Source organism: Vespula vulgaris, chromosome 8 (genome assembly GCF_905475345.1).
Source record: "Vespula vulgaris chromosome 8, iyVesVulg1.1, whole genome shotgun sequence".
Taxonomy (NCBI): domain Eukaryota; kingdom Metazoa; phylum Arthropoda; class Insecta; order Hymenoptera; family Vespidae; genus Vespula; species Vespula vulgaris.
Window position 1 is genome coordinate 6,177,253 of NC_066593.1, and position 25,772 is coordinate 6,203,024.

Sequence of the window (25,772 nt, forward strand, 5' to 3'; positions counted from 1 at the left end):
TGAATTATAAAAACAATTTTATGAGATTATGAATATGTTTCATAAATTTATTATAAAATATTTTAAAAAGAAAATTATTATGAAAATAAAGGAACTCTAAGTGTATACTTAGCATTTTTATTACTTTCAATTAAAATAAAAAAGTTAAAAAATAATAATTTACATATTTAATTATATGTATATTTAAGGTAAAGAGAAAAGAGTTATAAGTCATAATATGATTTTTCAACAGTATAAACAGCTAGAATATATAATTCATTTTACTTAAAAAATTTAATAATATTGAAAACTTCCTACAAATATATCGTTATAGATATTTTTATTAATATGTCATGTAAAGTGCGTATTTATTACTTTAATCTTAGATTAATGATCATTAGTTATTGATTTAATATTAAGATTAATCAAGTAAAATTAAATAATAATGAAATATTATAAGAAATCTATGGAAAATTATAATTCAAGAGAGATATTCTGCTTCCTGATCTTGTATTTTATTCTTAGTTCGAAAAAAGAAGAAAATAGCATTAGTTCAATGATATCAAAACTACCTCTTGAAGAAAAAATAATATTTAATTACACGATAAATATATGTATTAAAATTTTAAAGATAAATTGAAGATAAGCTTATATTTCTATAGTGATAAAAAGAGAGTCTTATTAAATGTCCTTCGTTTTGGCAGCAGAAGATTTCTCTAATATAATCGTAGTTTTGATTGTGATACTTTGATAAAACATGCAAGGAATATAAGCTACTATGAAGTAGAACAGATGCAGATAATGATAAACGAATAAAAATTATATTTTTCCAGCATATAATTGGATTTTTATTATGCCTGTATGCAGTATCATTGTGCGATATTGTGCGCATTTACATATTTATATCGACAATAATGATTTTCATATATATGATTTTTAATAATGATATTATTGATAATGATGATTTTTAATATATTTATAATTTATTATTTATATCTTTTTCTTTAAGCACGTATGCTACTAGTGTGAATTAAAACTACGAAAATCCTAAAATCATTGAAATTACCTACTTTTAATACGAATCTGTTACTACATACACCTAGAAGTTTATTATTTATTTCTAAACAGAAGTTCGAAGTAATTCTAAAAGTCATACACCTATTGAGTATAATATTAGCACATGAATAGCATTAAATGTGGAAAGGTATATACATACGAGTCTCATTAATGCTTTATAATGATCGTATATAGTTTCTACTAAATGTATAATTAATATTATTGTATATTTTTATAAAGTTTTCATATTTAACTATTATCGTTAGAAATACATATTAAGTCTATTTTTATGATTTAATTATGTTTATGTTAATTTTTTAACAAATTTAAACAAATGTATAGAAAAAAATATGGCAAGGAAAAGCTTGGAAGAACTTTTATATTTACTTTTATATGGGAAATTATTTGTCGTCTGTATAATGCGATCATTTGTTCGATTGCCCTTTTTTCCGATATTTAGTGCATTTTCTTTTAAATTGTTTTATGGGTTTTACGGATTCTTCGACATCACTCTCGCGTCTATTCTTATTGCTTTTATTTGTAAGCTTTTTCGTTTTATGGTGAATCAACAAACGTACACTTTTTCTGGGAGTCTTACTTTTTGTTTTAAGTTTTTTCCTTTTCTGCTTTTTAGGACGATTCATATTAGCGATAATGGCTTCTGTATCGGCAGAGATTTTCGTCTTAGATTGCTGAGTCAAAACAGCGACTCGAACGTACGAGTCATACAAAATATCGCCGCAAGTTTCACCAAAACAATATTCTTCCCCGCATTCCCCGCAAATTTTAACACTACTCTCGATAATACCAGCTCGATTTTTATTACGTCTTATTGGACTTACAAAGGAACGTCGTTCTTTCATGCGAGTTTTTGCTTCTAACTTCCCCATTTCTACCTATAGATAACAATTATACTTTGTCTAATAAATGATTTTGGTTTCATATATTCATAGTATAATTTTATGATAATAGATAAAGGATTACCAATCTTGAAAACAGTTCTTCATCTTGGCGAAGTTTCGGTCTAATCGGCGTAAGCATTCTCCAATCGATAGCAACTTGTTGTAATTCGTGAAGATTTAAATTTTTCATGTCGGGCGGTATGGGATCTCCGTATGCCCATTCTCTTTCAATAGCTTTCAATTCTTTTTTGGTAGCTTTCCAAGAAAATTCTTTATCACGTACCTTGGTATCTTCTTTTTTTACCTTAGTGTAACAATAAAAATCATAGTAAGTGTACAAAAAAAATGAAATCATATTGTTACTTCGATATATTTTAGGTATTTTTATCAAATATTAGATGCATATATTTTTATAAGATTAAGAGGATTTGTAAGTAAAGAATTACGATTAACTTCGAATGTTGTAAACAAACCTTTTCTGATTTGATCTTAAATTCTGGACAATGTTCCAATAATTGTTTGAATTCCTCTTGAGAATTACATGTCGCTTTACTCAGATCCGGTATTAAATTAGCATCTTTTTTATCGTCCTTCAAAAGATCATCTAACTCGAACGCCATTACAATTTAATATCTGTAACGCGAGAAGAATGCCTCATATCTTTATATTTTCATTTCTGTTTTCACTTTTTATCTTACTATTTCATATTCTCTATAATCTACGCAATCGCTCTCTATGAAAAAAGAAAGGAAACAAACAAAAGGATGTTTTAATATGCGCATGATTTTGATTATATTAAAAAATTTCCGATGCAGTTGGTGATACCAAACTTCTATTGGGATCCCATTCTATTTGTTTCATCAAAAGACCCTGAAACATTATAAATTCTTAAATGTTTCGAAAATATCGAACAGTTTCTTTTAAAAGCACAAATTAATTATATTTTTTATATACATTTCTTAAAGAATTTAATTTCTCTAAAATTTCACGTCCGCACCAAATATTAGACTGCTTATTTTCTGGCTTTCCTTCGATTTCATCCATATGATTAATATCGAGTAAACGTTTATGATTTCTGTTGTTTGGATTAGTTTCAATATTAATCTTTCCATTTCTATCGATACGCAATGGTACAACAGAATTGAGACTGTCCATTGATAGATCGGCATCGTAACTATCGACCTTTAATTTCCTTCTAATCGAATTTCGCATTTTTATTTTTGTATTTATCGGTTTCCTTCTTTCGGGAGATGGTGATCTATACAAAGATTTAGAATGAGTTTAATAGAAATGTAAAAGAGTATAAATATTATTTATGAATTAAAGAAAAACAATTTTTGTACCTCGATCCTTCATCGCTGGATTCAACTTGACGCTTTCTCAGACGCAATCGTCTTTGATAATGCGGATCTTTTTCACTTTGCGTTCTATATCGCGTACCTGGTCTATAAATGAAAATTGATCATACATTTGTTTCTATATATCGATTCTTTGTAATCGTTAATAAAAATTGAATTAATTGAGTAATTAAATGCTCTGGTTACTTGACTTATACCTATTGGCATTCCAACGTGGCCTGGACTCAATACTTGGTCGGGGCTGAGATTTAGACCTTGCAAATGTTTTGGTCGGAAGTTCTTCTGCTTGACATACATTCGTTGACCTTACGATAACAAGACGAGTATAAATTAATATACTATTAAAATAGATTTTTACAGACACGTACATAATAACGCGTAGAAAAAAAAAGATATAGGTAGTTACTTTCGTTTCTTTCGGCAATTCCGTAATATTTCACAAAAAATGATCGTCTTGAAAGAAAATAAGAATAGTAGTTACCGCCTTGGTATTATGCATTATAGAAGAATAGCTTCCACGAATTTACTGTTGAAGCGTTTCGCGATGTCGAACTTGGATCGACTCACTTTTCTACGTCTCTTCTGTTTGCATTGGTTGTGTCCTTCCGTTCCTTAATCGATCCATCCTTTGTTGACGATTCTTGAATCTTCTCGCGAAGATCCTGAAGATCACTTTCGATATCGGTCTGCGTACCAAAATCTCGACCAGAAGTCATTCTGTATTTGCTGGGTGTGAGTAGCCGATTTTCAGTAATCGTCGGTGAGATTTTCGAAGAACTTTTAGCTAGAATTGGGCTTCCTAGATTCTTCATTAGAACATCTAATCCCAAAGATAATCCTGATTCGTTTTCCGATTTTCTCGGACTTGGAGTGACGACCAAATTTACTAATTGCAAATTAGCTTTTTTAAGTAACTCCGAATCTTCTAATCTTCCACTCAAAACGATCGCCACGTCCTTACTAATTGGAACTTGCACAGAATTTATTTCTTCCGTCGTGCTTTCCGATTTCTCTAAATGAACGATTTTCTCTTTTTCATGATTAATATTTTTCTGACTAATTTCTTTTGCATCTTTTGAAATTTGCGATTCATTGCAACAATTATCTAAATGTTCTTGAGACTTGTTATCCGTGCAATTTTTTACTGGATATTGTTTTGTTTTAAACTCGTAACCTTCGGATGTAGGATTTAGCGTCGTTTCCTCCATTTCGATACGTTTCCGCCGATTCTTTTTTTCTTCTTTCGCTGAATTCTCTGCCGCTTGAAGAATTTCACGCATCGCTTCAGCTTTCTTTAATTTTGCTTCTTCCTTTTCTTTTAATTTTCTTTGTTCCTCTTCGAATCTTTCAAAATACGATTTATAGTTTTCGCAAAATATATTGACAAAATAATAATAATAATAATTAATATATTTATTACAATACCTTTCTTTTTCCTTATCCCTTTCTCGCTTAATCCTTTCCTCTTCCAATTGTTCCTCCCTTAATCTTCTCGCTTTTTCTTCCTTCCTTTGTCTATCTTTTTCCTCGAGTTGCTGTTTTATAGCATTTTGAAGTTCAAGAGCTTTCTGTCTCCTTATTTCTCGTTCTTGAAGAATATTTGCGTCAACTGGTATGTTTTGACCACGAAGATAAGTTTTAGTAGTGTCGGAACCTGTTGACCCGGTGGTTGAACTATCTGGACTGCTTGCACTATCGTGATTTATTACTAATACCTAATAATAAAAAAGTAGTTTTATGCACACACACACATATATTTCGATAAATAAAAAAAAAGAAAACTAATTGATGAGAAAATTCTTATAGTATCTATTACTTGACTCGACTGATCTAATCTTGAAAGCCAAGATGGTGGTGGTGGTGGATCTCCTCTTACACTATCTTGTCCCCAGACGCTACCCCATCTAGGTCTGTTTATCAATTCTCCAGCTCTTCCATCTGAAAGCCTCCTTGATGATGGTAACGAGTTATCTGGTGTTGTGTAATAAGGATTTTGCCAAGTTCTTTCCATTGTATCCGTCTCAGAACCCTTACATCCCGGTATGAGTCCTTAAGAGATAGACATAATATCAATATCGGAATAAATAAAAATAATTTGATATATTGTATACATATTAAAAAAGAATTTTTCTTACGCCGAGATTCCGGCAACGGTACATCGATGGAATCGCTAGCGTAACCTGAAGTTTCACCCTCGCGTTCTTCGCCTAACGAGCCGTAATGGTGTGACGGTTCGTTCTGGTTTTCGTGACGATCGTTCGATCGATGCTGTTGCGGCTGTTTTTGTGGCTTATGAGTCTGGTGGTAACGCAACCCTTCGCTGTCGAAGTCACGTTGTTGTTCCTACGAAGACAAATGAAAACGTTGTACCTTTAATATTTTATAGACATGAAAAATGATTAACTCTTTCGCGTGATTTACTTACGCTTATCTAGCAAAGTGATTTTCATATGATTTATAATCTTGCAAATTCACATGTATCGATTATACAAAATATCAACCACAATCGCGTGTAACAGGAAAATGGATATTGCGTGACGAACGGTTTCGTCCATCGTGCTCTTTATAGATATTGCAATGTGACATCCAAATAAATCTACACGTTAACGTATCAGTTTGTGACAAGAACACACGGCTCGAGGATTCTCCAACTTATACTGATACATATGATTTGTTACATCGATAATACTTGAATATTTTAACGCGTAAAATATGTAAGTTGGTTTATTAAAATCTATCTTCAAAATATTCTTTTTTATTTCCTTAAATAATATCGATCAGATATTAAATTTGTTACGTGAAAAAAAAAATAGGAATAAAAAGGAGTTCCCTGAACAAAGTTAAATTATATCGTGACATTATTCGGGTCGGCGAACCTTAATTATACGATAAGAATCGATTTGCCAAGTGCCTTACTTCTACTTTTACTTCGTAAAGACGTAACGATCGTGTTTCGTGGTTATTGACCCAGTATAATCTAATGGTTATAAACCCGATTCGTTTCTTAAGTGATACATCTGGCAATTTTGTGTCCCGACTTTACATGGAAGTGTATAGATTAGATAGTTACTAGTTAGACTCAACAGTTTATATTCCTTTGAAATATTAAAAGTAACCTACATCGTTTATATACGTTTTATTTGAAATAAGACTTTTATTATTTAATAATTAGATTCTCCATGTTATATTGATTCAAAACAAAATTTCTTAGAATTTAGGAAATTTCTTATTTCTTAGAATTAATTAGGACGTGTAATAACGTTCCGAGAATATCGCATACATAAGTCAAGAATTTTTATGTGACTACTTACAGGTAGTATAAATCGATTCATCAAATAGGCCAAGCATATTTCTTTCAAATCTATTTCTTCATCGTTGATTTCATAATGAATATTTTTATAATTTTTATGGGTTTATATTTATATTATAAATGATACACATAAATACACCTTTGGAAGACCTAAGCTAATCTATATTCATCTTTTAGCTTATTTGATTTTTCTTGGTCACTTCCATTTAGAACGATTTATAATTCCTAAACTAAGATTATTATTAACAATTGTGAATTCCTCCGCACGAAAAACAGGTTTTTTGAGCTCGATGGTCGATCGATTAGAATTCAACCCTCAACGATTTAAAAAGAGTAATAATAAACGAGAAAACAGTTCTCTTAAAATACTCTCGTGCAAATTTAACGATCGTTATATTTGATTGACATTACCTCCATAAATTATTATGTATCTAAACACTAAGTATAAGATCAATAACATTTCAAAATACTGACCTGACATAAATATTGTTGCTGCTCTTTATTATAAATTGGTGGCAAACTTGGACTTCTACGTCGAATACGCGATATTTCTGTGTGATCATTAAGATTAATTAAACTACCACTGGAGTAATCGAAATTCTTCAAATTCGTAGTAACGTTTCCGGTACAATCCGTTGATAAGGTCTTTAAGTTCATGTTACTTCCATAATGACCAGTAGCACGAAAGGGTTGCGATGATATCTGCTTGTCTTTTGAGTCGATTAAAGATAATCTTGAGCCAGTTGCATATGTGCTGTATGAAGCATTTTGATAAATGATTTAATTTGATATTCGATTAATATACGTGATCAATTATTATTCAATTACTCAATATTTACCGAACAGTCGTGCGGATAGTATCATTATGCTTCAGTGTACCCCAATTTCCAAGACGTGCCATTTCTTCTACAATATATAAACACAAAGAAGATAAGTGTAGATGAAGCAAGTATAGTTTACATTAATTAATAATGAAATATTTTAACAAAACTATTAAAGTACTATTTTATTAAATAAATTACTTTTTCAGTGTATCGAATATAGATATTTCTCAACTATATGAATTAATTCGTTTCGATCTTTCTGCGTCATAAAATGGAAATTATCATTTCTTATAAATAAATCTGGTAATTTTAACAAAGAAAAATTCATAAAGTGGAAACTACTGTAATTGTAAAAAAAGAATTATAAGCAATTAATAATTACAATAAAACTAAATAATGCGTAATCGATCTTTCCTTAGATCGATCCTCCCTTATAATCAAAGATAGACGTACCTCTCTCCTTCGCCCACTGAATCCTCTTCTGTTCTACTAGAGTCGTCCTCGCGTTCATCATCGACGCGTGACATTGATTTCACGATTGACATCGAAGAAGAAGCGCGCGCGTTTGATAAAATGACGATATGAATGGAGCAAAAAATGATGAAAAATTTCCTAATATCATCCAAACTCCTAGAGAGATTTGGATAGTTGGAAATATATCCTACCTAAGGTACGTTCCTACGAAGACAAAAGCAGAGTTTGGTAGCAGACAGGTAACTTCCGGAGAGAACTTCGAAGGTGGACGACGTTAACGTCGTCTCGCGAGTTCATCGCAGGTCGTGTCAATATTTGTAACTGCGGTAGCTCCGTAAGACTAAACTAGGTTTACCTGCCATTGATTCATATATACCTTGTACTCGCATACCATCGAGTCAACTTACATGGGCACAATTCGATCGTTCCCTGTTTCCATAGGAACTGTCGTGGAATCAACCGCGTGATATCCGACGCGTTACTTCTTCTCAGGGTCGATAATATTGATTCTCAGTATATTCCACGATAAGGGATAATGACCTCCACAGCTATTTGACGGTCAGAGATTAGCATTTATAGCGAAATGCAACAGTTTCAACGTCGTCAAGATCGGATATCCAGATTGATCGATTTCTTCTTTCACGTCTCAAATTTGCGTTCCTTTTTATTTATTTTTTTTTCTAATGAGATTGATTATTATTAAAACGTTTTGTATTATATCTTATTTATTCGAAAAGTTAGTTATGAGTACTAAAGAATGTTTTCAATAAAACTAGAACATGGAATTAAAGATGAGATTTAACGAATAATAAATATTGTAATGTTATAATAGAGAATAAAAATGAAAAAATAATATATATATATATATATATTCATATGTGTAAAATAATCAATGTATGGAATTACGTAAATACATACGCATTTAGATATTTCATTTCCTTCACATCTTGGTTTTGTACGACTTGAAATAAGTGTATAATTTTTTGTATAGTAAGAAATCGCACTTTCATAGAAAGAGTATAATAAACTTATAATGAAAAACATATATGTTTTATGTGGGAATGTAATATATTGAAAGAATATAAAATCAATCAAATGTTCAATTCGAATACGATCGAAATCATTCTTTAATTAGCTACAGTAGCGCTAGTATCGTTCACACTTACGGTATCTAGCGGTTGTTTTATGAAACTTTGATAATCCTTTAGGTTTTTGTAAGTACACCCCTGAATTTTTGGTATTCGATTAATAATTATTTATTACTAAAAATTGTATTGTTTTATTTGACAAAAAAATTTATTTATCCTTTATTTAATACTTTTTTGCAAATTTAATAAATTTATTAGAACAAACTGATGCACAGGACCGTACATATATGAGCCCAAAAGAGGTTTCTAACGATACAAGAAAAACGACTGTAGCGCACCTACAAACAGAAAGTATAATAAAAAAGTTTTAGTTGATTTTATTTTTCAGTTTAAGTTTACTTCTCTTGGTCAATTTATTCGAAGTGAAGTGCTCGTTAAACGGTTTGCGTGGTTAAAATAAGTTATTACTGCTATCATTCTTCAAAATGGTGGATGTTTTAGATATTGATAACGCAGAAGATTTCGAAGTTGACGATGAAGGAGATCGTAAGTTATATTATGATATATTTATTTATTTATATGAAAAAGAAAAAACCGCCAAAACACCTAACCTATATTTATTGCCTCCAAATATTTTATCTTTTCAAATACTATTTTCAATTGTTTTTTTTTTTTTACTTAAAAAAAAAGTATATTATGATAAATAAGTAATATAAAATAAAAATATAATAAAATTCCTTTCCAATAATAATATTTATATTTTACAGAAGGAATTGCTCGATTAAAGGAAAAGGCAAAGAGAAGAAAAGGAAGAGGACATGGAGCTGAATTGGTATCAACAAGAGATGATGTGGGTCATTATGAATCTATGCACGTTGTAGAAGAAGATGATGATGAACCTGGCCCACAAAGATGTAATTCAAATTATTTATGAATGAATTTATAATGTTTGTATGTAGCACTAAGAATCCTTTTTAAAATTTCTAGCTGTGGAAGGATGGATTTTGTTTATTAATTCAGTGCATGAAGAAGCTCAAGAAGACGATATACAAGATAAATTTTCTGAATTTGGACAAATAAAAAATCTACATTTAAATTTAGACAGAAGAACAGGTTTTTTGAAAGGTTATGCTTTAGTAGAATATGAAACATTCAAAGAAGCACAAGCTGCAAAAGAGGCATTAAATGGTACTGACATTTTAGGTCAACCAATTTCTGTTGATTGGTGTTTTGTTAAAGGACCTAAAAAGTAAGTTATATCTTTTTACATTAATTTATTTATTATTACATGTATTTTATTTATATTATTTGTATCTTACATGCTTGTCTGCTTACAGAATTAGGAAAAGGAGCCATAGAAGACGGTGAAAATAAATACGAGTATACATATACATACATATATGATATGATGATATAAAAAAATAACTTCTACTATTTGCATTTTTAAAAGTAATCAATATATAATTTAAGAGTAACAATATTAATGTGGAAAATGATGATTGACCACTAATTTTGATCAGAAAATGTTTCTCTTATTTTTCAAATGGCACAATAACATTTAATTTTATTTTATTAATTAAATTTATACTTGTATTCATCATATAAATAAAATGCTTAACGGGCTTATGTTTCCTTTTTGATTTTATATATCTTTAAATTATCGTATCAATAAAACATCCAATTTTTTAGAAATATATCAAAAAAATACTTTTCGTTTGTTGTTCCATCGTTTAATGTAATCTTGCATAAAGTAAGAATTAGTCCTTTATTAATTCTTATGTTAGGTACATGTTTCAGTGTACTGTAGATGCATTTGCTTATTGCACAAGCATGTAATTCAATTTCCATTTATAAATAACATAAGATATGCAACCTTCTTTTCTATTTGTTGTACAAAATATGTTGATAAATAAGAATATAAAATAGAATTAAGCATAATAATTAAGATTTGCTTTCTTCTTTGCTTGAACTTCATTAATTGCTTCCATCAAGTCTTCGTGAGTAACTGCAGTTGCATTACGTCTTAAAGCAATCATGCCCTATAAATAAGAACGAACATTAGACTGTAGTGAGTAATATAACATGAAATGTTATAAGGCAGAAGATATAAAGCTGTTACATACTGCTTCAACACACACAGCTTTACATTGTGCTCCATTAAAATCATCAGTTGATCTAGACAACTCTTCAAAATTAACATCTGGAGACATATTCATTTTACGTGAATGAATTTGCATAATTCGTGCTCTAGCCTCTTCATTAGGATGGGGAAATTCGATTTTTCTATCCAAACGCCCTGATCTCAATAGAGCAGGATCTAAAATATCTACTCTATTTGTAGCAGCTATTACTTTTATGTCAGCTGTTGAACTGAATCCATCTAACTGATTGAGAAGTTCCAACATAGTACGTTGTACTTCCCTGTCACCAGCTTTTTCTGAATCAAATCTCTTGGTACCAATAGCATCCAATTCATCTATGAATATAATTGCTGGTGCTTTCTCTTTAGCTAAAGAAAATGCATCTCTAACCAATTTCGCACCATCACCAATGAACATTTGCACAAGCTGTGGTCCAGCTAATTTTAAAAATGTTGATTTAGTTTGTGCTGCACATGCTCTGGCTAACAAAGTTTTTCCTGTTCCTGGTGGACCATATAAGAGTACACCTTTTGGTGGTTGTATTCCCAGATTTTCAAACTTCTTTTTATGAACCATTGGTAAAACTACAGCTTCTATCAATTCTTGAATTTGATTATCTAATCCTCCAATATCAGAATACTGTTCAGTTGGTCTTTCATCAACCTCCATTGCTTTAACTCGAGCATCATATTCAGCGGGTAATGTTTCAAGAACAAGATAACTATCTTTATTAACTCCTACCAAATCTCCAGGTTTTAAAGATTCTGCATCTACCAAGCCTATTACTGGAAGAAAATATGTTTGACGAGTTGATGTTTTTATAACAGCACATTTGCCTTTTCTTTGAGCATCTAAATCAACAACAGCACCATCTTCTTCTCCCATATCTTGTGGATCTACATCCAGTAATTCAATAACATTAGAAACTAAATATGGTAATGTTTTGTTAACTTTTATCTTTTCTGTGTTTTCCTTGATTTTATCATTTTGTGCTTGTAGTTCATGTGAAATTCGCATAACTTCACTTTTCATTATTTTAATTTCATTATCCAATAACCTGGTTCTTGATACTATTTCATCAGTAGACATCCGTAATACATCTTCACCCAAAATTTCCTAAAAATTAGATATCAAATTACATTACAATAACATTTATTTCAATAAGGATTAAATATATATAGTATTTAATATACATATAGTTTAGTCTATATAGACAATAAAGATTAAAACAAAAATTCCTTGATTGATAATCAGAAATATTTAGTATAATAAATATATTAATTATACAGTTAACACGTTATATTCAATTTATCATGTTTTCTGTTTATTACAAATAATATTGTATAGTACATAATACTCTTTATTCGTTTAGATATGCTTGTCATGCAATCATTCATAACCTTTAATCAAAAATTTTATTTATTTTACCTCTCCGTCTTCCCAAATAGATTTATCTTCTAGAGTAGCCATTTATGCTCAATATGTATATTATTAAACTTTTATAATTTAGAACAATTTTAATGTATTTAAATACTTCTTTTCTGGTTAAAATCTAACTTTTAACTCTAGTAATGCTCTCGAACTATTTTTAACTAAGATGGAGACAAGACGTATGATAAATTTTTAAGGAACAATACACCACCATACGGTGAGAATTGAAAGATATTAATCATCTATCGATAAAATGAGACTTCGTCAATACCGACGCATAATAAGTTCATAAAAATTGTTATATGCACAAGGACTATTTTATAGTTTCATTAATTTAACCTATTTATTAATATATTTATTATTACACGATTTTAAAGAAATTTATTTTGCGAATATGAAATGTATAATAAACAAAATAATAACAAACGAATAAAAAATATACTACTTATAAATGTGATAAATGATTCATTATATATGTATGTCAAATCTAAAACCAAAAATGCAGTAAAGCAAAACAAATCAGATAAATTGAATGCATTAAAAAATACAAATCAATTACATTTTTAATTAATATGTAAAGAGTAGTACCATGTTTGAAGATAACATGACCATAATATCAAAGCATTTATTAAAATTAGTATAATTTAGGCAATACAGTTAAAAGGTTCATCTGGCACAAGATGGTTTTTTAAATTGATCTATATTATATATTGCATTATAAATAATCAAAATATGTGAGTGTACCTTGTGTGTGCACGTGTGTGTTGTATTAATTGTAGCATGTAAATAATTTGATTTTTACCAATAAAAAAATGCAATTTATGATACATAAATTTCTATGATGTACCATAAAGCAAAAATAAATGTAGTACAATACATGGAGCAGTATTTGATTTTTGTACATTATATAGTTAATGTATTGTACGTTATATTTGTGGTATTTTAAAAACATTATGAGAACTTCATTGTTAAATATTCCTGATAAAGGACTAGATTTATTTATTTTACAGAGCCATAGTTCAGTAAAGTTATCTTTCTAAGTAAAATGATTAAAATATCTAAATTCATTGCTAAAATTCATTTTTTCACAATTCCATCTTTTAGGCACACCTGTTCAGTAAAATTACTATAGATTTCCATCCTAAAGCGATTTTTACATAATATAATATAAGTGGTATAAGATAAATTAATTACATTTAAATTGATTTCATAAGAAATGATAATTAAAGATAAAATACTATATGAAATAATTGTCCGATTATATCAATGTTACCAAAAGTAAAGTGGATATAAAATACTTTTCTGCAAAAAGCAAAAATTCATAGTTTACAAATTTCTACTTAATTCAAATTAATGGTAAAAACCATACAATTGTTTATAAAGCACCTGCACTATTGTAAAAATCGTTCTGTTTTTTTCATAGCACTTATGCACTTCATGTTAAAGTAGCAATTTATTTTTGTCATGATAATAATAAATGAAAATTCCATAAAATTAAATCTACATATTTTTCAATGTGAACTCGAAATTTTCATCATATTCCAATATACATATACTAAAAAAAAAAATTTTTTTTTTCTTTCTAGATAATTATAATAGAATGTTTTTGAATAATTGATCTCTATGTATATACAATGCGTTTTTCATTTAATTTACTTAATGACATGAGAAATGTATAATACATGAGTATTATAAGTACTATGATCACAATCTTTTTTTGTTTTGTAATATACCCTCCAATATATAGATGTTTTATTTATCAATACTTTACTATCAGGCGATGCTTGTACTTAAATGACTATATTAAAGACAATAGTATTATTCGTTTTTTTTTTAATTTCATGCTTCTTTTAAGTAAAAGTCAACCCTTTGAAATAGTCCACATTAAACTATTATCCGAAAATCTAGATGTAGTAGTATTTACTAACAAAAACTGGCAGCGCTTTGTTCGATGTATGTCAATATAATTATTTATAAAATATTAATTTACGAACAATAATTACATTTGAAAAATCTTTTTCCACATGATTCTAAAATTTTTTCATGTTCATTGTTTTATAATATATGTACTCAAATTCGGTCTTTAATAAGACTTAATAAGACACATATATTAATTAAGAATTATTCCATACCAAGAAGATCATATTTGTAATAATGTCTCAGTAATGTTTGTTACAGAATGAATAGAACGTCTATGATTGAAACAACTATTGTTGTCTGACTTAAAAACATAGAAATATTATGTTCTCGATTAGATTTAATACAGAATACACACACGCCACACACAATGCATTCATACACACAGAAAAGCTGCACTTTAATCATTGTGTTTCGACAGAATTCATATAAATATCAAATATTTTTTTGAAAAATAATTATCAAAGTATTTTTTCTTTCACAATATTTACTTTACACATGTAAATATAATAAATTTTGCAAATAAATAATTAAAATTGAAAGTTATAAATTAAGTAATTATCTGTCATTCACATTCTTTTATAATTAGGCCTTTGAACACACAAAGTTAATATAATTTTAATTTATTATTATACATATTGCTCATGTGAAATTAATTGATTTTATTAAGTCGTGACATTTACGAATTGTAGCACAACCAATCTGTGTTGTATAATTGCTACTAATTTTCTCATATATTTCTTGAAAAATATGTTATTTGTTACTTGCTTATAATTATTAAATATATGTCTGTGACTGATATATTCCAATCATTTTTGATAAAAGAATAAGATATTTTTATAATGAATTATTCAAAGATATTTTATGTATACACCAAACTTCGTTTTCTATGAAGTATGCCCTGAGACTGTATACAGAGCTTTCTGTTTATGTTCATACATACACATTTCTGAGTATATTAATGTGTATATTATGATTTTTTTCATTAAGTAGCGCTTGAAAATTCTAATTTCAAGTGTGCCGAATTGTATTAAATATATTTGTAATGGGAATCTTTTATATTTCATTGCACTTGTGTATTATTTGTATAACATACAACATTTTCTTTTTTTTATCGAAGAAGAGAAGACTGAGCCAAATCTTAATCTTAAAAAATTCTTATAACTTGATCTCATTATGCACTAACTGCATATTAAGCGTATCATTAGTGTAAAATACTATATTTTATGAATACTTAACGAATATGTAATGCGTTTGAAGACTATCTGCATTGAATTTATAATGAAAAACATTGAAGCAAAAATAAAATAATATTTGATTTGACTGTCCATATTTATAAGTTACCTACAATTTTATAATACATTTCTCAATTAGACTTATAAAAAAAAAGTAAAGCGGAATCTGTATACAGAGTGCAATTCCTACATTAAACTGAATACTTAGAGCCCACTTTTTTCATTGGTATTAATCTGAGGCCTTTAGCCAACATCTGAGCTTCAAGATCACGATCTTCATCCTGATACCTGGAGAAAAAAATATGTATATATATAATGTTTCAATAAACATTTACATAAAATATATTACAAACTCGACCACAATGGAATACAATTTACAATACCTTTGTCGTTCTTCTTCTAAAAGAGCTATAAGTGTATCCCGTTTTTCAACAATCTCTAACATTTCGGTCAATATTTCTCCTTCCTTTTCAACATCAGCACTCGTCTTCTTTTCATCTAACAGAACACAGACATAAATTTCATACAATACGAAAATATAATCCTAATTAAATACTAAATGTTTTATTAATATATTATTTGTTATAGAAAACTAAAAGAATCATTATAAATATTTACCATCATCAGCTAAACGTTCGCGTAACTCTTGTTGTAATCTTTCATGACGATCTTCCAGTTGTACTTCTTGTGCACGTACTAGAAGTTCTTTTTCATATCTACGTAATTCTGTACGTTCTTTCATCAAATCAAACCATTCCCTTAATAAATCTGCTTCTTCTCTATCTGAACAATCTAAACACATCATATCATTAAAAGATCTTGAATTAATATCACATGTATGTGTGTTCACCAACTTTTTCCCAAATATTTGAAAATTATATAATAAATAATTACATACCTCCTTCTCCACGAAGTGCTTTTTCAACACTAACACCCCTACTTTCTAATTCTCTTTGCTTTACTTCTGTTTCTTCTAATTTTCTTTGTATTTCCTGTGCCATCCTCAGTCTACAAATCAAGCACTGTTACTTTTTTTCTTTTTGATAACATGAAATCTCTTAAATATTTTTCCGTTTACATACCGTTTCAATTGTGCTTGCCGCGTTAATTTTCTCATTGTTTTTGTTTTACGTGAAATGCTATTACAAGATCCTTCTGTAGCAGTAGCCTTTTGTACTTGAGATGTAGACAAAGCTGCAGTCTTTGTATCATCTTCTGATAAACTATCATCTGATATAAAAAAAAATTTATTTTTATATTCTAATATATCACGATATCGCAATATTTTAATATTTATGATTATTACCTGAAATATGTGTTGTAACATTGATGTAATCTTGGGGTGGTGGAGGGATATCTGGAGGATTTTCATTGAGGTAGTTTCCTATAAGCATACTTTCACAAACACTCTTGGGCCTTGCCTTTAATTTTGTAGAATCCACTTTATCAATCTGAAAAAATGTATAGAAATGATTTTTATTTGAATTTGATAAGATCTTGATATTAATTCCATATAAAAGTCAGGGTATATTCAATACACACTATGTACATTGTTTAAAAGCAGATACTGAAATAAAATCACTCTCTAAAAAAAGCATGAATGTTTCAAATAAAACCCTAATACAACTACTGTCATTTGCTAAAAAAAATCATTACTACAGTGCAAAGGCACAACATTTACTAGAAACTACAATTGGATATGGCGTACATATAAAATTTGTTAAGCATTCAGAAAAGTATACAGCAAACGAAAATAAAATCGTGGTACCTGCATGATATGCAATAGCTAATACAAATACTGGCACAAGTAAACTAATATGGCAAAAGTTAATATCAATGACTTAGTTGCTTACATCTGACCCATCCGAATACGATTTATATAACTGAAACATTTTAAGACGAACCAGTTAGAAATGGATAAAAAAAAAAACGTGCGCACCACGTTCAAGGAAATGTGGCATGAAAATTTGCCTTCACTTACTTTGCCCTTAGATTTTGACGTAAGGCGGAACATCGATAGCTTGTCCTTTTGCGGAGAGACCGACGTTTCCTTCTTGAAGAAGAAGTCAGAGACTGCTTGAATAATACTTTTTCGTCTTTCTGGATCCTTTGCTTTTTTCGTTTCTCCTTTCATTCCACCAGTTACATTATCAGAATTGGGCGCATTAGTTGCTTTTGATAATTCGTCCATTGATTTTGCACTTATGGTTGATACATCTTTAAGATTCATTTTTTTAGTTATTGCTTTCATATTATCTGTACTTTTACTCGTTTGAAGCTTGGATCCTGGCTTACTTATAGTGAAACTAAAAGATCTGCTTTTAACTTCTGGTGATGCTATATCTTCTGTTTTTCTTCTCTCTTCGACCGAATGTTGCCGACGTGCGAACTTCATTTTTAATTCCTTGATTTTATCCTCTGGACTTAATCCTAGATCTTCATCACTCTTCAACCTAGCTCTTTCTCTCGCATCTTGTCGTGCCTTTTCAGTTGTTCTTTTGGCCTCTTCATGTTTGCATCTAGGTGGAGCAATAGGAGTTTTGAAATCCTTGTCCATTTCATTATGCGATTTTGGAGATGCCAAATTTTCAGATTGTTCTGTTTGATTTGTGCTTTTTTTATAAGAAGTACTTTCATTGTTTTCTGCTTTTTGAGATGATATATTAGAATCAACAGGCAATGACTGTTCTGTCTGCAATATTTTTTTGGCATCAGCAAATGTCATATTATGACTATTACTAATTTGCGTTTCTAAAGATGTTGGTACGAATTTAGTTGCAGATGTATTATTAGCTGCAGCAGCTATGGTAGGTAGTTTCACTGGAGATAGTACAGAACTAAAAGAAGAAGCTCTTGCTGCTCTTCTGGCTTTCTTTTCTGCAGATTTTTGTTTATGTGCAACCAATTTATCCATTAACAAATCTTCGATAACATTTTTTTGCTTAGATCTTTCTCTTGTAATTTCTTCTAATTTACGAGAAGTGGCAGGAGAATTGAGATTATTATTATTGAATGACTCTTGATTTCTAATCTCTTCTGCTATTAATTCCGCTGTCCGAGTTTGCGCCAAGTTTTTAGAATTCTTTCTTTTGGATTTTCGGACATCTATCGAATCTTTGGCATTACTAAATTCTGCAATTCTTGATTGAAGACGCTTTACATATTCCAAATAATCCGGATTACTCGAATCTGCAAGTGTTTTTCCTTGTTGTATTTGTTCATGTACCTCTTCTTTAGGCACAATAGATTTTTGTGGATTAACAGGACTAGCAAGTATTGTAATGACTTCACTGGTAGTTGTATCTTCAGCAGGTTCAACTATTAATAAACTATCTTCATCCATAGATTGCAATGAATCATTGTTAATTGCTTCTGAGATAGTTTGTGCTTCTTGAACAGTCCTTGATTCTGCATCAATGGAAATTGAACTTTCTTGAAGTTTACTATCCGTAGAATTCGTAGCACCATTTAATTTATTCATGACATCATCCATAGTTACAGGATTGATTTCAATGATATTTTCATTATTAACGATTTCCTCCTCCGAGCAAATGTCGTTTTCACATTCCAATGTTGCTATTGGCGCATCGGTTATGTTACTTCTCAAAGAATTAATAGTTTTAATATTTACAAATTCAACATATCCTCTGTTTTTAAGTAATGTTGTATTAGTCGCATCTTGAAGACTGTCGTCTAAAAGAGATTCATTGTCTGTATCCATGTAATCAATGTTCTCCCCATTTGCAAGAAGTTCCGAAGTATTATTCGATGGAAGTTCTGTTCTTCTATCTGATCTATAAGTATACGCTTGTGTATCATCCGGATTTTCTCTTTTCATCATTGTCGTATTAAATACAGAAGATTGTCCTCCATGGAATAGATTTGAATTTTTTCTTTTAGTTACAAATTCAGGATTTATGTCGAAATCAGTATCTTGCAAATCGTAAGAAACTAAATCTTGACCATCGCGAGCCCATTCTGAAAATTCTGTTTCAGTAAGCGCAGCTGTCGTAGTTACGTCATTTTCCTCTGAATCATCTTGTTTGTTAGATATTGCAGATGCCACTGATGCTGGACTACTACAACTGCTAATACTTTGTTTATTATTATCATGTAAATCACATTCTTCTATTTTGTTATTTAAAACTTCAATTAATTTATCGTTATTTAAAGATGATTGCATTAATTGTGTTGCAATTTGTTCATTGTTTGATTGTTCATCTCGGAAAAATGAGCATTCGATAGAATCTGGTTCAAAAGTGGAACAGATATCCAATACCTTATTTTTTTCAATACCTTCGTCCAACAAAAGATCTCCATCTGTACTATGAATTTGAAGTCTTGGGGGAGATAAATTTGCAGTAAGTAATTGTTCGCCCTTGTCTTCTTCTACTTCAACATCACTTAAAGATAAAGAATCACTATCGATTTCTGAGTCTTCTGTACTGTCGGCTTCTTTCAATTCTTCTTTATTTTTAACCCAATGTACTTCAGGGACAATAATTGATGTTTCGTGTAATGGACTACGAGGACGGCAACTGATATTTTCATCTAAACCAGTAGAATGAGTTTTTTCTGTAGTTTGGGTATTAACATTCTCTAGTATCGAAGATCTTGTATTGGTATCATTAATTTTATTGGGAGAAATTTTTTCCTCCGTTTGTTTTTTCTCGACATCTTTCATAGATTCACTGACATTGGGAGCAGTTCTAGATTTTAAGATACTCGTTTCTGTTACCAAATCTGGAAGATGTATTTTAGATGCATCTGATATTCCACTAGCAGCTTTATGTTCATAAGAATCATTGTTCGGATTAATTTTAGAAACTTGATTAACTGATAATGGTCTGACAGATTGAGAAGAAAATAACATAGTAGGTGATAATGGAGAAAGTTGACTATTACTTAAATGTAATTTGCTTGTGCCTTGTAAAAATGCTTGCATTGTTGGACTTGGTTCAGGAGCTGGATTTAAAAGTTTCTGATGTTGAGAAATTGCATCTGTGAGACTTCTTAATTTTGTATCTACATTTGAAGTAGAACCAGACTTCATAACAGAGCCAGCAAGAGCTGGTCCTCCCAACAAATATCTTTTCTTGAGTTCTAAAGACAATTTAGATGCAATTCCCTCTGTAGAATGCGTGCGATTTAATAGGTAGTCACCTTTTCGTGGATTAACTAATGGTGACAGATTGTTTGTATTGAAATTAAATCCAAGCATTGGAGATTTTGATTCAGTTTTAGTTTCTTGTATTGTTTTTTTCGTAGGATTTAAATCTCCCGAGTCAACTTTACCTTCTGAATCCTTTTCTTGTTTAAACTTCCCATTAATTGATGATATTATTTTACTTTTCACCTGCACTTTCTTAGGCTCCACGTAATTACCCCTGGTCTTTCGAACGTATGCATCATTAATTGTTATTTCTGGAATTTCATGCTGTGTTGGTGTAACTCCGTCGTGTTCAAATTCAGAATCTGTAGATATTTCAGTAGCCGAATTTTCTTCGCTTTCTTCTGTCGATCCATCGTCGGAAGCAACCTGCAAATGAATACATTATCGTGTTATATAAAAAAAAGCTATATCTCACATATTAATAATATCTAAAAATCATTTAGCATATTAGTATAACAGAGTAAAACTACAAGTACTTATTAAAAGTAGCCACAAAGGGAAAACAATATATGACCCTGTATTTGTTTCTGTATAATAACTTTAGTATTTCTAATTTTAATGTATTAAAACACTATTATTTAAAGTTAAGCAGTGAGATTTCTAATAAAGTAATGGCTGGTGGCAATTGTAAATATATCAATAACCTGGTGAGAAAAATTTTTGGTTTTAGTAATATTGCACAAGCACAAACAATTAATTAGTTTAAATGTCTGTTAATTTACATTAGTTTAATACCACGCCATTCACATATATAGAAATTTGTTACCTTACTTTTAATGGCTTCAGGTCTTATGATATGTATCACCATCAGCCAAGTATTATCTTGTTTTCATGTACTTTATTAACACATCTCACAATATGCTTTAATAATTATCATAAGTTGCAAAATATATGTCCTTTGGCACAGTCAAATGCCAAAATTATATTTTATCACACACAATTCACTCATATCTTCTATATACTTAAGAACTAATTATTTAGTATACTTTATGAAATTATACATTTATCTTTTTTAGTTTTATCACTTTTAGAGGAGCAAACAGACTTTGTGGAATCATGTAAAAAAGTTCTTTTTAACAAGGGTCGGTTATCGGAAGGATAACTTTTTTCTTTCAAATGTACATTTGATACTGACACAGGAATTTGTTCTGTTCTATTAAAATTTTCTTGGACATTACTTTTTTTCATGTCGGAATTACCGCATTGTACGGTTGTTTCTCTATTATTGGAAGGTGAAATCAAATTATCTAATTTAGAAGATTTTGCTTCCATGTTCGATGGTATTGTACTTTCTTTTGCAATTGATATTTTTGCTTTGGAACTTTTATTTCTCATTGGAACTTCAGGGGTGTAAGGAAGTTCAGTGTTAAGAATATTATTTTTAGATAAATTATTATTTGAATGAGTTGAATATTTTCTTTCTGGTCGTTTTGGTATTTCATTTAAATGGCTGGACATATCTGTATTATTGGATATTTTCATGTTATTTAATTTTAAAAGTGGATCAATTTCATTATTAGATATTTCTGCACACAAAGTTTCTGAATTATTTAAACTTTCAAGTGCAGGAAGATTGTTACTGTGACAATCAGAATTTACATGTGAATCATCATCTTCTTGTATATTCTGATCTATGGATTCATTTTCTATATAAGTGCTTTCTACATTTACAGATTCAGACAAATTCGTAGAAGATTTGAGGGAATCATTATTGGTAGGTATTTTTTCTATCTTCTCTGTAATTGTTGATTGCAAAATACTGTCATTAAAAAGATAATCTTCTACATCGCGAAGTTCAGTTTGTTCATTAATTTGAGAGAATTCTTTAAGGTTCAGATGGTCTACATCACTGATTTCAGTTTGTTTATTAATTTGAGGGAGTTCTTTAATGTTGAAATCCGTATCATTGATTTCAATTTCTTCATTAATTTGAGAGAATTCTTTAACACTAGTATTAATATCAAGTTTATCTTCTTCTTTAACATTTTTAACGTTCATATCATTGTTCATTTTTGTATTTATCATAACAGAATTACTTATTTGGCTTTTATTATTGTTATTATTATTACTATTACTTTTCGTTATCTGAAAATATTTCATTATATTCTTTGTATCAACTTTATTTGATAATTTAGGTTTAATGTCCAACATTTGATCATTTGTATCAGAAATATTTTCATTGTGGGCAGTTTTTTCTGTCGTCTTTTTATCCAATTTCGTATTAGAATTAATATTGCCCTGAAAATATTTATTCATTTGAAATCGTGCATTTTCAACGGATAATGGTCGAAGTTCTGGTAATTTTGTTGCATGTTTTATTCTTCTTTGTTTTAAATCATGTTTTAAATCATGTTTTAAATTATCAAAAGCAGTATTTTTATGTTCAGATGTTGGACGTTTAATTACTTCTGTAGGTATTGTTAATTTTGATGAATCAGCACAGAGCTTTTCAAGTGGTATTTCATTTGTAGGAGAAGGTGATGTCACAGTAACTATTGGACATGTAGCACCTTCTGATGAATTTATAGATAATTTTAATGAATCAGATTTGCTACTATTATCAGCACTTATTTCTGTTTTAATTAAATCTTGTTTTGCTAATATAGATTTATGATTGTTGTAATCTTTCATAATCGAATTATTAACATCAATGTCCATCAATGCATCTTGAAATATTTCTTTAATTGATTCGCCAATGTCAGACAATGAAGATGGTGATGATTGCCTACTTGGCTTAGGGGAAGAAGCAATTAAGTCTGGTAAATTTTCATTATTACTTACTATCTTATGAGTCGATTCTGTTGTACTTAAAGATTGATTAGTCAGAGATTCATTTGAAAGATCTACAATTTTTGATGTGTCCATAATAATAAGATCTGTATTTGTATTTTTCTCATTCATATCAGTATTATTACTATTGTTATATAATACATTATCATCATTAATAAAATCTTTATTAATATCCATGTGTGAATATATTGTTTGATTAGTTATGTCTATGCCATTATCAATTACACCTTTTTTATTTGGTCCATCTATTTTCATGGAAGGTTCTACTGTATTGATATATTCAATTTTCTCAATATTACTTCCAATAATATCATCTTTAGAAGATTCTATTTTATTACTTTTTATATTTGTTATGGAGGGCGATGTTATACTAGGGTCATGTATAAAAGTGGATTCAGGAAATATAAACAAATCTTGATTTACTGTACTTATAGAGTCTTGAAAAATTTTCACCTCTGTTTCTGAACCAGTATCTGTGTCAGAACTCATTGGAGGAACTGGCAACCAGACCTCTTGCTTTCGTAATTCTCGAGCACGCGCATCATCTTCATCTTCTGTTGCAGTACTGCTTTCATCCTCTGTGTACAATTTAATAAAAATCTTGTCAGATAGAATTTAAAAGAATATAATTAACTAGTTAATATTGTTTTTCGTAATAATAATCCCAATTATTTTATAATTATCATACCTTCACTGGTATATTCATCACTAGAGTCTTCATATTCGTTACTTCCTGTATCAGATTGTCCAGCTGCATTTTGAGAATTGGAATAACGAAGTGTCCAATTTTTAGCTAATTCTAAAGTTCCTTCTGTGGTCAATGGCTGATCTATTGCTTCTTCAAAAACTTCATTATCGTCATCTGAATCACTGAGAACATAATAAATTACATAGTGAATACGATATAATTGAAATCTTTCTTCTAAACCTTTATAAATTTTACCTCATATCAGAAATATCATCGCTGGAGCCCATTTCCGCGGCAGAAGCACCAAAATTTCTATCCGTCCATTCGTCTTCGTCCATTTGACTGTGTGCTTCTTCCGTATCTGATACTCTTGCTAAATTTTCAAATTCAATTCTTTCTGGTGTTTGACCTCGATCAAGTAAGTCAAGTCCTACGACTCCCTCCGTTTGTATATTAATCTAAAGCAATTTGATATATGAATATAAAATATGGTTCTAACGTCGTTATGTACAATCTGAATTATATAAGGTTTACCTTCTCTGGAACTATTGCATTAACAGATGTATTTGCTACATTTTCTTTATTTACTGTAGATTTCTTCTTTTCAATTCTAGCTTTCATAGTTCCTGGAAGACCAAAGTGTTGTGTGCAATAGAAGCGTCCGCCATTCTTTAGTCTGTCATATGTATGATTTCCTACAATTTAAAAACATTTTAATATTAAATATTCTGTTCACACCAATCACATATGTTGTTTAATGAAAATGAAGAAATAATATTAACCTATTCTTAATGAAGTTGAGCAATATTCACAACGGAAACAACCTCGATGAAAATATTTGCCTTCTGCACTCAACCTTTCCATGAGATAAACCCTTTTATTACAAAAATGACACATTTCTGAACCTCCTTGCGCAGGTAACGTCAGTGGCGTTTTAGTATTCTGAGAAATAAATTCAAATTATTAAATATAAATGCATAAAATGTCATCATTCATACAAAATCGTTTATGAATTTCTTGAACACAATCTGTCTAAAAATCTCTTATCTATAATTTAATCTATAATATTAAATGTATACAAAATATTTACACTGATATAAAGAGGACTATAAACTAATAAAATATAGTATTTACCGATTTCTGCACCTTGGGTTCTGTATCCTGTGTTTTACTTGAAAATTGCTCAGCCATAGCTGAGACTTTATTATGTCCAAGTACATTACCCTCTTTAATCTTCTTGTCAATATTTTTGAGGGTATTGTCAATTTCAGCATACTTACTGTCTGCGTCCTTCGGATCATGCCCCTTCTTCTCCATTTTAATTTGTCGAGCTAAAAACTGAATAAAGCATATAGAAATCTGAAAGAGATTAATTTTTAAATAATGTAATATTATTTCTAGCCAAC

General features: G+C 29.7%; 5 protein-coding genes across 16 annotated transcripts in view; 1 reads left to right on the plus strand and 4 right to left on the minus strand.

Annotated features, from left to right (window-relative positions):
* Window positions 1-949: 949 nt before the first annotated feature.
* Window positions 950-2,567, minus strand: LOC127065548 (uncharacterized). Its single transcript, XM_050998014.1, has 3 exons — window positions 2,411-2,567; window positions 2,020-2,241; window positions 950-1,931 (listed from the first exon to the last, which is right to left on the minus strand). Exons 1-3 carry the CDS (start codon window positions 2,555-2,557, stop codon window positions 1,461-1,463), a joined length of 840 nt encoding a protein of 279 aa, XP_050853971.1. The 5' UTR covers window positions 2,558-2,567; the 3' UTR covers window positions 950-1,460.
* Window positions 2,568-2,673: 106 nt separating this feature from the next.
* On the minus strand, window positions 2,674-8,487 carry LOC127065554 (uncharacterized). Its single transcript, XM_050998028.1, is given in 11 exon segments — window positions 2,674-2,807; window positions 2,892-3,212; window positions 3,214-3,382; window positions 3,493-3,600; window positions 3,863-4,639; window positions 4,721-5,010; window positions 5,112-5,344; window positions 5,431-5,638; window positions 7,080-7,359; window positions 7,445-7,511; window positions 7,883-8,487. Coding segments are annotated over 11 exon segments (2,589 nt in total). The 5' UTR covers window positions 7,944-8,487; the 3' UTR covers window positions 2,674-2,732.
* Window positions 8,488-9,359: 872 nt separating this feature from the next.
* LOC127065915 (RNA-binding protein 8A) lies at window positions 9,360-10,617 on the plus strand. 2 transcript variants are annotated; one of them, XM_050998944.1, is made up of 5 exons: window positions 9,360-9,537; window positions 9,759-9,905; window positions 9,979-10,116; window positions 10,195-10,240; window positions 10,329-10,617. In XM_050998944.1, the coding sequence occupies exons 1-5, from the start codon at window positions 9,477-9,479 to the stop codon at window positions 10,357-10,359; spliced, it is 423 nt and encodes a 140-aa protein (XP_050854901.1). In that variant the 5' UTR covers window positions 9,360-9,476; the 3' UTR covers window positions 10,360-10,617. The 2 variants fall into 2 exon arrangements, with proteins under 2 accessions (XP_050854901.1, XP_050854900.1); XM_050998943.1 differs by having other exon boundaries at window positions 9,366-9,537; window positions 9,979-10,240.
* A 120-nt stretch (window positions 10,618-10,737) lies between these two features.
* LOC127065913 (26S proteasome regulatory subunit 6A-B) lies at window positions 10,738-12,736 on the minus strand. The gene is made up of 3 exons (XM_050998938.1): window positions 12,561-12,736; window positions 11,115-12,248; window positions 10,738-11,030 (listed from the first exon to the last, which is right to left on the minus strand). Exons 1-3 carry the CDS (start codon window positions 12,600-12,602, stop codon window positions 10,920-10,922), a joined length of 1,287 nt encoding a protein of 428 aa, XP_050854895.1. The 5' UTR covers window positions 12,603-12,736; the 3' UTR covers window positions 10,738-10,919.
* A 438-nt stretch (window positions 12,737-13,174) lies between these two features.
* LOC127065910 (F-actin-monooxygenase Mical) overlaps window positions 13,175-25,772 on the minus strand; it is a 29,974-nt gene continuing 17,376 nt past the window's right edge. For 8 of the 11 annotated variants that reach the window (XM_050998928.1, XM_050998930.1, XM_050998935.1 and 5 more), the window contains 14 exons: window positions 25,501-25,725; window positions 25,149-25,308; window positions 24,901-25,061; window positions 24,622-24,824; window positions 24,367-24,548; window positions 24,132-24,256; window positions 17,697-21,254; window positions 17,569-17,598; window positions 17,022-17,166; window positions 16,798-16,945; window positions 16,614-16,723; window positions 16,334-16,507; window positions 16,099-16,213; window positions 13,175-16,003 (listed from right to left, as the gene is read on the minus strand). In XM_050998928.1, the coding sequence (XP_050854885.1) occupies window positions 15,907-16,003; window positions 16,099-16,213; window positions 16,334-16,507; window positions 16,614-16,723; window positions 16,798-16,945; window positions 17,022-17,166; window positions 17,569-17,598; window positions 17,697-21,254; window positions 24,132-24,256; window positions 24,367-24,548; window positions 24,622-24,824; window positions 24,901-25,061; window positions 25,149-25,308; window positions 25,501-25,725 (5,433 nt within the window). In that variant the 3' untranslated portion in view covers window positions 13,175-15,906. Of the gene's footprint in view, window positions 16,004-16,098; window positions 16,214-16,333; window positions 16,508-16,613; window positions 16,724-16,797; window positions 16,946-17,021; window positions 17,167-17,483; window positions 17,599-17,696; window positions 21,255-24,131; window positions 24,257-24,366; window positions 24,549-24,621; window positions 24,825-24,900; window positions 25,062-25,148; window positions 25,309-25,500; window positions 25,726-25,772 lie in introns of those variants that run through there. The other 3 variants (XM_050998933.1, XM_050998934.1, XR_007782209.1) reach the window with 3 other exon arrangements.